This window comes from Camelina sativa, chromosome 14 (genome assembly GCF_000633955.1).
Source record: "Camelina sativa cultivar DH55 chromosome 14, Cs, whole genome shotgun sequence".
NCBI classification, from domain to species: domain Eukaryota; kingdom Viridiplantae; phylum Streptophyta; class Magnoliopsida; order Brassicales; family Brassicaceae; genus Camelina; species Camelina sativa.
In genome coordinates this window covers 4512274-4527951 of record NC_025698.1, presented here as the reverse complement: position 1 = coordinate 4527951, position 15678 = coordinate 4512274, and the positions used below count along the sequence as shown (strand labels likewise).

Here is a 15678-nt window from a genome sequence, read left to right as displayed (position 1 = left end):
CTACAATACCATCAAACATCTTCCTCGAGCTCTTTAAATCACAGACTTCACCATAGAATCGAACAAAAGAAGTCTGAACAAATGGGTCCCATAGAACACCCCGTTTAAGAGTTTGGCCATGTAAGGCAACACCATAAGAAACAGAGAAAGATGAACAAGCTGCTTTTATCAGAGAAGGGAAAGTGAGATTGATTGGTCGGACTTGGCTTGCAAGCATGTGGGTGAAGAGAGCAAGAGAGGTCTTGTATTGTCCTGTAATGAGATAAGACCGAATGAGAGTGTTGTAGACGCATTTCGTTTTCCATCTTGAAGCGACCAATGCGTTGCTCGTAAAGAGGATAGTGTGAATCTGCTTAATCTGGTTTGAAGAGTTGAAGAAACGTTGGAGAAGATGAAGTGCGTCTTCAAGAGACAATCTGAAACCCGAGAATGAAGAACAACGCATGCAATTTAGTATGCAAAGTCAAAAAGTAAATGAAACCCAAAAAAACAAAAAAGATGAGTAATTTAAGAAGTGTTACTCACAAAGGAATAAGTTTGATTACAGTGCTCGTATCTCGCATCCGGTGAAACCGTCGCTGTATATATAAGATGGAGAAAGATTCGATTTTTTTTTGAGAAAGTTACAAATCAAAAGTGTGAAGACGAAAGTGGAGAAAAGTACAATCGGCTTGATCCCCAAAACCTGCAATTGGAATCTCAGATGATTTAACCAACTAGGGTTCTCCGGTTTGGTATGGTTTGATTCAATTTTATGTCGATTTCTTTACCATACGGTTTCGGTTCAATCTAACCGAATTGGTTTGATCCAATTTTATGTCGATTTCTTTACCATACGGTTTCGGTTCAATGTAACCGAATTTTATACCCTTCAAATTAAAATTGTGTGTTTCCACCACCGGGAAGCGAGAGCGGTTAACGCTACCGGAAAAGGAAGAAGAAGCGGCGGGGGAGATGGAAGGTTTTGAAGAGAGGAAAGAGAAAGCGGCGGAGATGAGTCGTAAGGAGAAGCGAAAAGCGATGAAGAAATTGAAGAGGAAGCAGGTGAGGAAGGAGATAGCGGAGAAGGAGAGAGAAGAGGCGGAGGCTAAGTTGAACGATCCGGCGGAGCAGGAGAGGCTGAAGGCGATTGAGGAAGAGGAGGCGCGGATGAGAGAGAAGGAGTTGAAGGAGTTCGAGGAGAGTGAGAGAGCTTGGAGAGAGGCTATGGAGATTAAGAGGAAGAAAGAAGAGGAAGAAGAAGCCAAGCGGGAAGAGGAAGAGAGGCGTTGGAAGGATCTAGACGAGTTGAGAAAGCTTGAGGTACTGCTTTGTTGTTTGTTAGGGTTCTCATATCTTATTGATGCTCCCACTTTGGTTGCTGCCAAATTCATTGTTTAAATTGCATAGCCCCTTTTGCTTCTTTTGGCAGGCTAGTGGGAACGATGAGTGTGGCGAGGATGAGGATGGTGAATATGAATATATCGAAGAAGGGCCTCCAGAAATTATATTCCAGGGAAACGAGATCATTCTCAGAAAGAACAAAGTGAGGGTTCCAAAGAAGCCCGTAGTTCAGGTAGATGGAAACGAGGTAAACCATCATCTAGGTGAACTTGCCATCTTCAGCGTTTTGATTTTTTTTTTCTAGAGTTCCAATGCGGAGTTTGTTTTGCAGATTTCTGACAGGCCTACATCAAATCCTCTACCTCCGGGAACTGAATCTTGTGCCAACTATCAGAATGTTAGTTCTGCGCAACAGAGTCTGGAGAATGTTGCGCAAGAAGTACCCAACTTTGGAACTGAGCAGGTGCTTCTTGTATTCCTTGATTGAGATTGCATTAGTGTTAGCTATCATTCTTATGTTCTTTTACTAACTTCGCTTTGTTGTTATCCTCTTACTCCCCAGGATAAATCTCGTTGTCCTTTTCATTTGAAAACTGGAGCTTGTCGGTTTGGCCCGCGTTGTAGCAGAGTTCATTTCTACCCCAATAAATCGTGCACGCTACTTATGAAGAACATGTATAATGGTCCTGGTATTGCTTGGGAACAGGATGAGGGGCTTGAGGTCTGTAACCGCTGTCATCTCGTGATGCTAGTATCCTGATAATAATTAGTTCTTCTATATCACTCTCCGCTCTCATTATCTGAATCAACATTACCACAGTTCCTATGCCTCTTTTCTGTTTTGTTTTGCGGTGTGCTTTTGAATTTACAGAATTATGCTGCTTGATTTTTCTTTGATCCTTGTTACCTCTTCTTTAACTTACATCAGACATTGATGGCTTCCCTTCAGTGGAGGTGCATGATTATACCCTGGGCGGGGTTGGAGTTGCGATTCACTTCTTTGTATCCTACCTGATTGATAGATTAGCTATTATGTGATTGTTATCTCGATCACAGAAACTGTGGCCTTCTCTATTTGTGCCCTCTCTTGCCCTGATAGCAGTACCAGAGACTGTAGCTTGTTTGTCAGTGTTTCATATTTTGTTCTTTGAGTGTTTTCTAATTTGCTTGTGGGAGTGGGTGATATGTAACAAATGATTCATCCGATTCTCTATACCTCTGAATTGCTTGATTTTCCTGAATTAAGAACAGAATAGTGTCCTTCATACGTGCTGGCTGCTTTGGGATAGTAGTGTCTGAACAGAAACTAATGCAGTTATAATTTAGTAAGGCCGTAGCTATCCCGGTTTGCTTGATATTAAAACTAATGGACATCACATGCATTTTATTCACCTTGTTTCCGTCCTTTTAACCACTTAGTTTAGTTTACTCTCTTTTTTTTCCGGCTTCCTTGCAGTATACAGATGAGGAGGCTGAACGTAGTTATGAAGAATTTTATGAAGATGTTCATACAGAGTTTCAAAAGTATGGAGAACTTATTAATTTCAAGGTCTGTCGATTCTGTTCTGCTCCTTCTCTTCCCCCTCTTTTTTTTTTTTCTTTCCATTTAGCCATAGATTCAATTTATACTAAATGTGAATGTAAGTTCTTGAACCTGCAAGCCACACTATTGACACTAGGCAAGGCATTTTTGAAAATTAGTGGTTCCCGGCATCTTTTCTCATCATCAAATGACCAAATGTAACCCTGTTTCTGAGAATAAAACTTCTTGGTAGATATGTGTTGTCTTTCCAACCTTTTGTCCTACCCTTTCTTTTCTCAAAACCAAAATTTATATCCATTCCAGGTGTGTAGAAATGGCTCATTCCACTTGAAGGGCAATGTATACGTACACTACAGATCATTAGAATCAGCTATTCTTGCTTACCAGTCCATTAATGGTCGATACTTTGCTGGTAAACAGGTACACTGTTAGTCTGGAGACCTTTCCAACTTCCTTTCATTGAAAAATGTGATTAACGGTTTGGTCTAGGGACTTCCTGTGCAATATTTCTGGTACTTTCAGCTTGCTGACATTTATATTCGTGATTATTGCACATCCTCGTCAGGTAAAATGCGAGTTTGTCAACATCTCAAGATGGAAAGTTGCCATATGTGGGGAGTACATGAAGTCCAGGCTTAAAGTATGACTCTTCATCTGGTTCTTATCTGAGATCCCAACTTCTTGCTTATCTCTCTAATTCATGATATTCATATATTTTACAGACTTGTTCTCGTGGTTCTGCTTGCAATTTTATTCATTGTTTCCGAAATCCTGGTGGAGAGTACGAATGGGCTGACCATGACAGACCACCTCCAAGATTCTGGATTCACAAAATGACCGCTTTATTTGGTTATTCAGATGAAAACCACATGGAGCATGAATCGTTAGGGTCATTGAACGATTCGAGATCAGATCTACCAACAGATTCACACAGGTAGGTAGCTTTATAGTTGGATTTCTAAATTTTGAGGACCCTCATCGGTAACTTACGTATCAGTCTATATCGTGATTCGTGCATGCTTAATTTGGTGTAGAAGCGTCATGCTCATGTGTTTTGTTTCCATGTTAGGAAACCTTCAAGAAGATCTAGATTGAGGGACCATGAACATGCAAACGGTGGATCTAAGCCTTCTTATAGGAGCCGTAACAATCATGGTGATACCCGGGACAATACTCGTGGAGACAAACTTAGTAGGCATGCCGAGAACAATAATGATGGAGATGACAGTCCTAGCAGAGATGGGAGTTTAGAGAGGGAGATGTATAAAGAGCGACGGCATGCGAAGGACACATGGCATCGTGATAGCAGATGGTCTGAACACTCTCCTGGACATAATAAGGTGATAAGGACAAGAATCCATGGGAGGTATTCTGATGATGATTCTCCTGATGGAGATGACTATGATAGGAGAGAAACGGGTCACAGACGAAAAGCCAGAAGAGGGACAGATTCAGAAGCTCAAGAACATATGGACGCTAAAAAGAACAGGAAAACCCACAGGAGTTCAAGAAAACACAGTAGGGAAGGGTCATCAGCTGACCGTGAGGAGAGTCATGAACATGATAGGGTTCGTACATCGAAACATCGGGATGAAAGAAGCAGCTCAAGATATTCGCACGCGGAAGTTTCAACTGAAAGTAGACATCGTCAGCATAAAGGATCAGACCTTCGAGTTAATGGAGAAAATAACAGGAAGAGAAGTGTAGAGACTACTTCTCCCACAGAATGTCGTCGGTCAGATAAAGAAGATAGGGGCAAAAGCAAAGAGAGGCACAGATACAAGTCCCAAGATCCTGACTCTGATCGAAGCAGGAAAGGAAAACGTCAGAGTGGTTTATCAAGTGAGGAGAGTTCAGATAGAGAAACACACAATGAGAGACCTCATCACCATAGAAAAAGAAGAAGGTCACAAATCTCAGACGACAAGAGTCGTAAATTTGTTGAGGAATCAGAGGAAGTCGAAGAAGAGTTTGAGCGTTGGAGACCAGTGTGATCTCAATTTATGTTCTTGTGACTTCTTGTTGGCCTCATCGTCTTCGCTGTGTTATTGTGACTTCTTGTTGGCCTCATCGTCTTCGCATCTGTAGATAATTTAGTTTTATCTCTTCAAATGTGAAAAAGGTTTGTTGAAAATCGAATTTATGTTAAAACAGTTAAAAGTAGTATAGTTTTGTTATATGAACTTTAATAATTTCTCAAGGTTTTGGTCAAAAATATTAAATATATATATATATATATATATATATATTAAGGTAAGTAAACAAATTAATTAATTAGTAGTAGTATACGTTTTCACCCAAAAAAAAAATCTATGGATGGGCCAAGTGTGTATGTCATGGGGGGAGAGAAAGATCGGATCAGCTCCGACGAGAGAGTGTTGTTTCCTTTGAAAAATCTAATAACCATAAGAACGGACGAGATGTTTGCTGAGGCGTGACTAATGTTAAACAGAATTATATAGATCATAATCAGATAATGACTAATAATTTAGTATTGAAAAGAAACTTGATAAATATATTGCGATCATTATATTATTGTAAATTTGTAATTCTTGAATGTAAAACTAACTTTTGCTTAAGAAAACAACTAAACGTGGACAAGGAAGAATAGAGAGAAACCAGCTAAACATCAAGCGACTAACATAGCTCTTATAGTTAAAATTTTACTTCGTGGCAGGAGGAATTGCGCCTGCAATTCTTGAACATTGCTCTTTCAACATTGGAGGAAAAAATGGATTGAGTGGGAATTTCGGCAAGCAATTGGCTTCACCTTCCAAAAATGTTTTGCAGCAAGCTGGACCAATGTTGCCAAATCGTCCACTAAGTATGGCTTGAGAAATTTCTGTGACACATCCCGGAATATTCATCACAGATGACCAACATTTTGCAATATCGGGTAACCCTGGCATGCCAGGGCTAGGTTGGAATGGAAAAGGAATGGGAAATTGTGGTAGCTAAGCATTTGTAGAGACAACAACAGATATGATCACTAGAAGAAGAAGCACATTCTTGATAGACATAATTGAGAAATCCTAGAATTGATGAAAATATTAACTCTATGTGAAGTTTGTTTTTTTTGATTGATGAACAATTACAAGATCCTTGCCCGTTTATTTATACGAAAACAGTGCTTATATGGTATTAATTGTGATGATCAAAACGTCTTGGAGTCTTAAATCAGTCGTTTTCAAATTAAAACAGAATCGAAACGTCCGATGATGAAACGGACGACATCAGTTAAATAGTATTAAGAAGAATACGTATCCGATAACTAAGCCAGTACATCTTAACGAAACCGGTTTATAATCCTTCGGTTTAATTTTAAAATTGATTTCAATTGTTGTATATTCTTCGCGGCACCGAACAAAAGAGAAGCTAAATCGGCCACTGGGGGCTACACGATGACGATTGCGACGCCTTTCAGCGGGGCTGTGAACTCTGTAACGGCGGCGAGGACCGTTCTGATAACGGGGGTGAGCAAAGGTCTGGGAAGAGCCCTAGCTCTGGAGCTGGCGAAGAGAGGTCACACTGTCATAGGATGCGCTCGTACTCAAGAGAAGCTCACTGCTCTTCAATCGGAGCTCCCCTCCCCGGCTAATCATCTCCTCCTCACCGCTGATGTGGTAATTAACCGCCGACTCTTCCTCGTTTCTTGTCTTGTGATATTCGGTCGGCGTTTCATGCAATTTTCTGGGTAAATTCTAATGTGTGGGTGTTGTCTTATTGGAAATTAGATGAATCCGTTGCTTTCCTGATGAAATATAATTATTATGGGGGGCTTTTGCGATTTTTTTTTTTTTTTTTTTTTTTAAGTTTTTGAGCTTAGCAAGATTTATATGGTCTATGTTTGCAGAAATTAAACAGCAGTGTTGAAGAACTGGCACACACTATTATGGAGAAGAAGGGTGTCCCAGATATCATAGGTATATATATATACACACCCTTCTTTGTAACTACTAGTTGTTTTGGAGAAATCAAACTAGATTGTTCCTAAAGTGTTTGGTAGCTGTTGTATCTTTTCATTGGTAGATCAAACCCTGAGATAAACGCTGCCTGCTTTATATCTCTGGACCTTTTCCTTTCTTTACGTTCTATAGACAGAACTGTAGTTATGGCATTGTTTCCCTTGAGTTCCTGAGTATTCTAAAGCTGACGTTATACCCCCATTTTCAATTGTACCTATTGTTGGCATATAAGAGTTCATTCATTTTTTCTCAAGGGTAGCATCGTCAAGTGTTGATTTGATGGTTAGATTGATTATCATCTCCTGCGAGTTTTAGGGAGAGTGTTTTTGCATTATTTTCTACTGCAACTTTCGTAGTCTTATATCTTGGGAAAATGCATGTTGCAGTTAACAACGCTGGTACTATCAATAAGAACAGCAAGATTTGGGAAGTCTCTGCAGAAGATTTTGACAATGTCATGGATACAAACGTTAAAGGGGTAGCAAATGTGCTGCGTCATTTTATCCCTTTGATGCTCCCACGTAAGCAAGGGATAATTGTGAATATGTCTTCTGGATGGGGACGATCTGGTGCTGCCCTGGTGAGTCTCTATCAACCTCTTGCTTGAATCACTAGCTGTTACTGTGTGTTTTTCCTTCTAGCCACAGAAAGGTAACAAAATTCAACTAAAACATATGAGAATTATTATTCATATTTGGGATTACGATATTACCTTGAGCTAGACTTTGTCCAAATATAATATTGATGTTAGATACTTTTCCCTGATATTGGATCACAAACTCCTTAATTATCATACATGGAAACATGAAACATGGTGAGTTAATAATTGTCATTAGCTTGATCACGCCTGAATTTAAAGCTTTTAGTTGAACTCTAATTTTTTTCTCCGTGTCAAACCTGATCCCAGTGAAGTTAACTATTGAAACCAATACTGGATCTGCAGGTTGCACCATACTGTGCATCGAAATGGGCTATTGAGGGTTTAAGCCGAGCAGTGGCAAAAGAGGTAGCTGAGGGAATGGCAGTGGTTGCTCTAAATCCAGGCGTGATCAACACAGAATTACTCACTTCCTGTTTTGGGAACTCAGCTTCGTTGTATCAAGCTCCTGATGCTTGGTAAGTAACACCCAACCTCAGAAATTATATACTTTTAATGAAATGTATCCGCTTGGCCTCTTTGACGAAGTACTCGCTTACTCACCAGGGTTTGTTACTCTTCTTGCTAGATAGAGGAGAAATTGAGTTTACGGTAGATATGTGTCATGTGTATGATATGCGTTATTTGAAGAGAGTGACCTTGTGCGTAAATCAGAAATCTTTTATCTTTTCATTTGCACTTGTAGATCTATTTTGTTTTAGGTATTGTAACAACTTTGAATCATATGCGTGCTCTGTTTGATCTCTTTGTGTTTGTTCGATAGATCGATTGCCTAAAACCCTAACTAAACCTTTGCTGCGGGATTGAAAATGTAACAGGGCTGTAAAGGCTGCTACGATGATTCTGAACCTTACAGCAGGTGACAATGGCGGATCTCTCACAGTCTAACAACTATGCTACACATTTTATTTTTTCAACTTGAGTGCTGTGGATAAGGAGCTTCGTCAGCAGAAGCTTAGAAGACAACCCTTGCTTTGAGGCTTTGATTAATTTGTTTGTAACCAGAAATTTGTCAATCTACATAGTACCTTCTTAGGTTCATGTACTTTTTGAGTCTCAAAGTCAGGGATGATATTTTCATAAAAGTCAGTTTTAGATGACTAAAATGGTGAGTACGATATGTAACTGTCACAAATATTACATGTCAAAGATGTCTTCACAACTTCGGAACAAACAACACAGTTCATTAATGTTGAAAACCAATCACACTTCATTTGGCTTCATTGCCATCATTCAGTCTCCCAGTCTGCCTGTCATATGCAATCCCACAGCGTTCATTCGGTCTGAGGCAAAATGTATTAATGTTAAACCCTAAACTGGATCACCTTGTTTTAAGGCAAGTGAAGTCAAAACTAAAAACAAACCCCTCTTACATAATTAGCTATGTTACTACTGACCACAAAGGGTGATAAAACTATTTCCAAGTCATATATAGGGGAGGAGCAATCGAAGATAAGATTGTTAATTAGTTCCACATACAAAATATTCTTTCATGTCATGTAATGTAAGCTAAGTACTGTTGTAATCTAAGATTAGACATGAAAGACCAAAACGGAAATTACAACACACTCACGTGCCACTACCAAAGGCACGTGTCTGCTGATAGAGTGATAGGTGAGGCGCGCTTACATATTTATCACCGACATTGCGTAACCCTCTCTCTATACGCCTTCGCTAGTCTTAAGAGTTAAAAAAGGAAAATATTACAATCTTCACGACACGTTATATATCTCAACGCTTCCTTCTTCTCTTCTGCAACTCTTTTGGTCTCAGTAAGATTCCGAATTTAATCAGCTTTTCTCTCAAATATGAATCCTCGACTGGAATGTCAGATACACCAGCAAAAGCTGCCGCCATCGGAAGGGATGAAAAACACAGTCAATGTCGTACTTGAAACCATAACTGAAAAGATCCATCAAGATCCGGTCACCGGAATCCAAACCCTAGTTGGATCGAACCACCAGGCCTACCCCGACTTCAACTTTAGTATCGAAAGCACCTGTCACAGTCACATCCGTGATCTCCTCCTCGATCAGCTAATGATACATCGTTCGTCAAGCAGAATCTTAGCCTCACACATCGCTTCTGCTGCAAACAACTTAGGTTTTGGCGTTAACGGCTTCGTTATAACCCTGCTCGTGACTGTAACGAAGCGTGTCTACGTTGTGCTATCGGAGTCTGCGCTTCAGGTTCAGAGGCTGCTTTGTGAAGGAATAATCGATGGAGATGAACTCAAGAGATTGAAGATGGAAGCAGAACCGTGTTCCATCTGTCTGGAGCATCTCTTGGGTTCCAAGACCGGTGGTGTTCCCACACGCTTGCCATGCTCGCATGTCTTCCACGACCGCTGTCTCACGAAGTGGTTCTCCCGCAAAAATACTTGCCCCATGTGCCGGAGAGTTTTGTTTGAATGATTCAAGTTTTACATAACTTCAGTTTTTCTTCTGCTAACATATGCAACTTAGAAAGAGAGCAAGAACATAAATTTTGTATATTGCTTCAGTAAATGAGAAATCAAGTTTTCATCATTGTGATCAAAATTAAAACTATGAACGTTTGCAAGTTACAAACTTACAATCTCTCATCTTTTACGCACACACCCTTTGTATATCGCACCCACAACCTTGGAAATACTCCCAAATTCATATTTGTAATTTTGACTTTGAAACTAAACAGGATTGATTGTGATGAATTAATGATTGTGATGAATTAATGATCGGGTTTGTTTGATTTTGATTGCACCTTTCACACACACATGAAATAAATGAACTATGTATTGCAACTTGCAAGTATCAAAAATCAAAAACATCTCAAAAGCACAATTGATATCATTCATAGCTGTCTCCAAGAAATCAACTAAAAATCCACATAATAGTAAAAACAGAATTAAGTAAAAAAGCGTCAAAATCCAAAACTTGGTAGATAATCATCAGACCATTCATCATCTGCATACTCCCCCTGCAATTAATGCAGCATATTATCATCTCCTTTTAATTTGCTAACCATAAATATTAAATACAAGTCATAAAAAGAGGACAAGTGAAAGACAAGTAGCCCTTGTTACCTAATCATTTGGTTTCAACGCCTATGGGTTTTTCCATTGCCTCTTTTCCCTGAAAACAAGTGTTTTGGTTTAAGACATGGTATAACTCTGTCTGCTTCTCCACGGCGTGCAGCTTTGTTCCTCTTCCTGTGAGACTTATTCCCAATCTTAATTGCCTTAATCTTCTGTGAAGAATCTTTGAAGCCTTCCCCAGGTAAAACCTCATGTGGTGGCCTTGACACTGATCTTGATCTTGACAAAGATCTTGATTTGGATCTCAGACACATCTTCTTCTTCTTCTTCTGCTGCTCATCGTCATTCACATCCACCTCCATCGAATCTTTACCAAAATCATCATCTCTTTCCCTCTTTCTACCTCTAGACTTGCTTCTTGCACGGTTCAAAGCAGAAGACGGATCAAGACCTAGAGATGATAACTCTCTACCCATTCTCTTCCTTGTAAACTTCTTATCCTTGTCAAACTTTCTTGGAACAGTTGCTCTGTTTTGTGCATTGCTCTTCTTGAGTCTATGATTTTGAATGAGCAAGGCTTTCGTCTTACGCACAGCAGCCAAATTATTCTTCTCCTTCTCTGTAAGTTCTTCGCCTTCAATCTCAAAACCATTTTCTTCTTCCTCTGCCCGCCTGAGACTTTCTTCACTTGTCAGCTCCTCAAGCCTATTCAAAATGTTTGAATCAACAAAGTCAGAAACATTATGACCATCACAGATCTCAGGTATTATGTCATCCTTCCATTCTTCATTAGCCAAAATGTAGTTCTTCTTTAGACTAGCAGAATAAACCCCAGCTCCACGCCTCCACCATTTTCATTTTCCAAGTCCTTCTCTGTCTTTCGTTTCTGATCCTTTTCACAAGCTTCCTGAGGTGTGCAAGGGAGCCTTTCTTGGTCGTCACGAGTCTTCGGCATCGCCACATGGAACCTGTTCAGGTGGTCAGTGATCTTTTTAGATTTCATCTTCGCTGCTACCCTCTGATCTAACAGCATCTGACAGGCAGCATTCCTCACTGACATCACACCTTCTTCAGTCAGAGTACTCATCTTCAAAAGCACTGCTTCTTCATTTGCTCCCATTGCAGTCTTCATAGCTTCATCTTTCATCTCTTCAATCAGTTTCTTATCTTCTTCAGATAACTTCTCCACAGGCATCAAATCAGTCTTGTTGCAGACAATAACCAATGGTTTGTTCTTCAACGCAGACTTAATGCTGTGAAACACAGAAGCCTGCTGAGCAATGTTGTAACCACAAGAACCCAAAATATCAAGAAAGAACAAAACAGCAGCTCGAAGGTTAGCCAGGGCGGTGACACTACACATTTCAATGATGTTACGGTCTTCAAGTTCCCTATCTAAAAGCCCCGGTGTATCAATCACCTGATACCTCAAACACTTGTAATCAGTATGACCAAGAAAGAGTGACTTCGTGGTGAAAGCATATGGCTGAACATCCACATCAGCTCTTGTAACTTTGTTCATAAAAGAACTCTTTCCCACATTAGGACATCCGCAGATCAAGATGGTTCGAGTGTTTGGATCAATCGCAGGAAGCCTCGCCATGTACTGCCTAACCTGCTCAAGATAAGCCAAACTAGGACCGATACCTTTCATAACAGTACACATACGCCCAAGAGCTGCCACTTTTAAGCACTTGCACCGGTACAGTGAATCACCATACTTGATTAGCTTCACATAATCCGTGGCGATTTGACTGATCTTATTCCTAGCGGTATTGAGCTGACCAAGAGCGAGCTTGTGGTGATCTTTATCGTAAAGGACATGAAGAAGATCGTCAAAGAAGGGGTGAATCTCCTTGAGGCGAGGAAACTCGTCGATAATGGCAGAGAGCTTCTCGTTGAAGTTTGATTGTGTGAACTTCACTTTCATCATGTAGAAGCTACGGAGTTTGCTGATCTTGTCACCCTTGTGAACGATAGTTTTTGTCTGCCGCTGAGTGAGGGAAAGAACGATATCAACAAACTGTTTTCCATCTGGCACAACTGTTATCTTCTTGAAATTATAATTCACCATTGCTTTTGCTAATATCTAATCTGCACAAGATTGATCATACGAATTACTTAGGGCAATGAGAGATCAAAACGGAACAACAAGTAGAGATCATAATAATGGTACGCTATATCCGACCAAAAAAATAATAATAATGGTACGCTATATAATAGGATCAACATCTAGGTGCCGTGCATAACTATATAACAGGAACATTTTAGGCTTATCAATCTCTCTACTCAATCCGCAAAGACCAACCTTGGACAATGAGGAAAAGAGGGAGCTCACCTTACTAAGAGGAGAGAACGCTAATGTCTCTGCCCTAATTTTAAGCAGACAAGTAAATTAGGGTTAGAAGAGTATCTCTCTCTTTCCCAAGTTCCGTGAAAATGAAAAATAACCCTCCAGCTTCAAAAATATTGCAAGAACATCTATTAAAATTTAATTAAAAGACCAAATTTTCTGGAAATTATCATTTTAATCCTGGTATTTTACAAATTAAAAGGTTTAATAAATAAAAAGAAATTGTATGTTGCTCAACACAAGTATGAGATGGTTGACATACTTGTGTGATTACGTTCAGACCCGGCTCTATGCATGTGCTGGGGGTGCAAATGCACATAGTCCATTTAATTTTTGGGCTTTTTTCTTTTGATTTTAGGGTCCAATTTTTTTTTTTTTTTACTCCCCCCAAATTGTGTGATTACGTTCTCTCAAAGCTAAATAAAGCCTTAAACAATGGAAGTAGTTCGATATAAAGTTGAGTGTTATGGATTAGGGAGCTTCTTCAGCAGAAGGTAAGAAAATAACCCATGCTTTTGAGGCTTGATTCATTTGTTTGTAACCAGAAATTTCAACCCAGTTACTACCTAGTACCTTCTTAGGTTCCTGTACTTGAGTTTTAGATGTAAGTAACTGTCACATATACTGACAATTAAGCAGTTGCCTTTTGCTGAGACACTCTCCTTTTGTCCCAAAATGACATGTCAAAGAGACAAAGATGATGTCTTTACAACTTCAGAGTCTAAATTTTAAGAGAGGCGAAACAAACAACACAGTTAAATGTTGAAAAGTAATCACCAAACTTCATTTGGCAAAATACAATCCACAGCGTTGGCAAAATGTATTAATAAACCAAACTGAAGTCACCTTCATTCGATCACCTTGTTTTAAGGGAAGTGAAAGTCAAAACTCAAAACAAACCCCTCTTATATAAACTGGACCACAAGGGTGATAAAACTATTCCAAGTCATATATAGGGGAAGAGCAGCCGAAGAAAATATAGTTAGTTCCACAGACAAAATATTCTTTCAGGTCATGTAAGTATGCTGTACCTAAGATTAGATAGATACATAATAGTTTCCATGAAAGACAAAAGGAACTTTACCAACAAACTAAGAATGTAATGAAGGAATCACANTATTTTTTTTTTTTTTACTCCCCCCAAATTGTGTGATTACGTTCTCTCAAAGCTAAATAAAGCCTTAAACAATGGAAGTAGTTCGATATAAAGTTGAGTGTTATGGATTAGGGAGCTTCTTCAGCAGAAGGTAAGAAAATAACCCATGCTTTTGAGGCTTGATTCATTTGTTTGTAACCAGAAATTTCAACCCAGTTACTACCTAGTACCTTCTTAGGTTCCTGTACTTGAGTTTTAGATGTAAGTAACTGTCACATATACTGACAATTAAGCAGTTGCCTTTTGCTGAGACACTCTCCTTTTGTCCCAAAATGACATGTCAAAGAGACAAAGATGATGTCTTTACAACTTCAGAGTCTAAATTTTAAGAGAGGCGAAACAAACAACACAGTTAAATGTTGAAAAGTAATCACCAAACTTCATTTGGCAAAATACAATCCACAGCGTTGGCAAAATGTATTAATAAACCAAACTGAAGTCACCTTCATTCGATCACCTTGTTTTAAGGGAAGTGAAAGTCAAAACTCAAAACAAACCCCTCTTATATAAACTGGACCACAAGGGTGATAAAACTATTCCAAGTCATATATAGGGGAAGAGCAGCCGAAGAAAATATAGTTAGTTCCACAGACAAAATATTCTTTCAGGTCATGTAAGTATGCTGTACCTAAGATTAGATAGATACATAATAGTTTCCATGAAAGACAAAAGGAACTTTACCAACAAACTAAGAATGTAATGAAGGAATCACAACAAACTATCAATCTAAGGAGTTGCAGCCGGGTCTAGTTCCAGACAACCTTCTGGTGCGTTATCAGCTTCTTTCCCTGTAAGAATGTAATGAGGCACCTGATGGGAGAATCTCAACATTTCTTCCTTTTGAATCTCCCTCACATCGTTTCCATCTGTGCTTCTACGGAAAACTGCCCTGAATCCTTCAGCTTTGACTAAGAGAGTCACGGTTACACTTTGATTGTCTTCGGTATAGTCATCAAGAACTTCCACCATCTCATACTTGTGTTTAACTTCATCAGGGGTATTCTTGTCCCACTCAGGAGACCAATTTCGATACAATGCCCAAACTTGTCCCTTTTTGGGAAGGATATGAAGGAATCCTCTTGCACCTTTGGTGAAATCAACTTTGTGGGAAAAGGCGTTTAGTGTATCCGTAGGTTCATGTCTCCCTGACCTAAATTCCCCACATGTTTTAGCAAAACCAGCACCCATCCAGTCTATGGGACCAAATTCACTGGTGCCTTTGGAATTGAGCCAGCTGATTCTCATCTTAAAGGGATTCAACGAAATCACCTTATGGATGCGGGCATAAAACCGTGGCATTCCGTCGTCATCATCATAGGCAGCCCAAATCTGGTCGTCTTTGAAAGAATTTTCAGATCGGTCAAGATCAAAGTTGTGAAAGTCTGAATCCGGAACAATGATTGTCTTCACTTCATCATCCTTCTCTTCATCTGAAGCATGGGGAATTTCCTCGACTGGCCTCTCAACCTCATTTGCCTTGCCACTCATCTTGCTCGTTGCCTTCATACTTTTCTTCTCCCCATCAGTTTCCCTCACCTTTGCTTTCATTTCAGAGATCATCTTCGGAAGTCTCTTAAAAATTTCTGTCTGGCCTCTTTCCATAAGAGCTTTGGTTATATCACAAGGTAACAACATTCCTTGTACATGAGTATGTCGAGAGCCTA

At 39.5% G+C, this 15678-nt stretch overlaps 5 protein-coding genes and 1 pseudogene across 10 annotated transcripts in view; 3 read left to right on the top strand and 3 right to left on the bottom strand.

The window, feature by feature from the left end:
- The window catches only part of LOC104739645 (zinc finger CCCH domain-containing protein 5-like), a 6384-nt gene extending 1318 nt beyond the window's left edge, over positions 1-5066 (top strand). Inside the window, exons 1-9 of one of the 2 annotated variants that reach the window (XM_010460076.2) lie at positions 1161-1302; positions 1412-1555; positions 1655-1786; positions 1886-2044; positions 2780-2872; positions 3170-3286; positions 3432-3506; positions 3589-3800; positions 3936-5066. In XM_010460076.2, the coding sequence (XP_010458378.2) occupies positions 1207-1302; positions 1412-1555; positions 1655-1786; positions 1886-2044; positions 2780-2872; positions 3170-3286; positions 3432-3506; positions 3589-3800; positions 3936-4860 (1953 nt within the window). In that variant the 5' untranslated portion in view covers positions 1161-1206 and the 3' untranslated portion in view covers positions 4861-5066. Of the gene's footprint in view, positions 1-1160; positions 1303-1411; positions 1556-1654; positions 1787-1885; positions 2045-2779; positions 2873-3169; positions 3287-3431; positions 3507-3588; positions 3801-3935 lie in introns of those variants that run through there. The other variant, XM_019236190.1, reaches the window with a different exon arrangement.
- LOC109128636 lies at positions 5530-5887 on the bottom strand (annotated as a pseudogene).
- On the top strand, positions 6187-8651 carry LOC104739642 (NADPH-dependent pterin aldehyde reductase-like). Its single transcript, XM_010460071.2, has 5 exons — positions 6187-6489; positions 6720-6789; positions 7218-7411; positions 7775-7947; positions 8308-8651. The coding sequence occupies exons 1-5, from the start codon at positions 6268-6270 to the stop codon at positions 8375-8377; spliced, it is 729 nt and encodes a 242-aa protein (XP_010458373.1). The 5' UTR covers positions 6187-6267; the 3' UTR covers positions 8378-8651.
- Positions 9191-9976, top strand: LOC109128829 (E3 ubiquitin-protein ligase RNF167-like). Its single transcript, XM_019235931.1, has one exon. It carries the CDS (start codon positions 9298-9300, stop codon positions 9901-9903), a length of 606 nt encoding a protein of 201 aa, XP_019091476.1. The 5' UTR covers positions 9191-9297; the 3' UTR covers positions 9904-9976.
- On the bottom strand, positions 10568-12579 carry LOC104739640 (nucleolar GTP-binding protein 1). The gene is given in 2 exon segments (XM_019235886.1): positions 10568-11350; positions 11353-12579. Coding segments are annotated over 2 exon segments (2010 nt in total).
- Positions 14494-15678, bottom strand: part of LOC104739639 — a 5362-nt gene continuing 4177 nt past the window's right edge. For 3 of the 5 annotated variants that reach the window (XM_010460068.2, XM_019235224.1, XM_010460070.1), the window contains exon 3: positions 14494-15675. In XM_010460068.2, the coding sequence (XP_010458370.1) occupies positions 14741-15675 (935 nt within the window). In that variant the 3' untranslated portion in view covers positions 14494-14740. The remainder of the gene's footprint in view (positions 15676-15678) is intronic. The other 2 variants (XM_019235226.1, XM_019235225.1) reach the window with 2 other exon arrangements.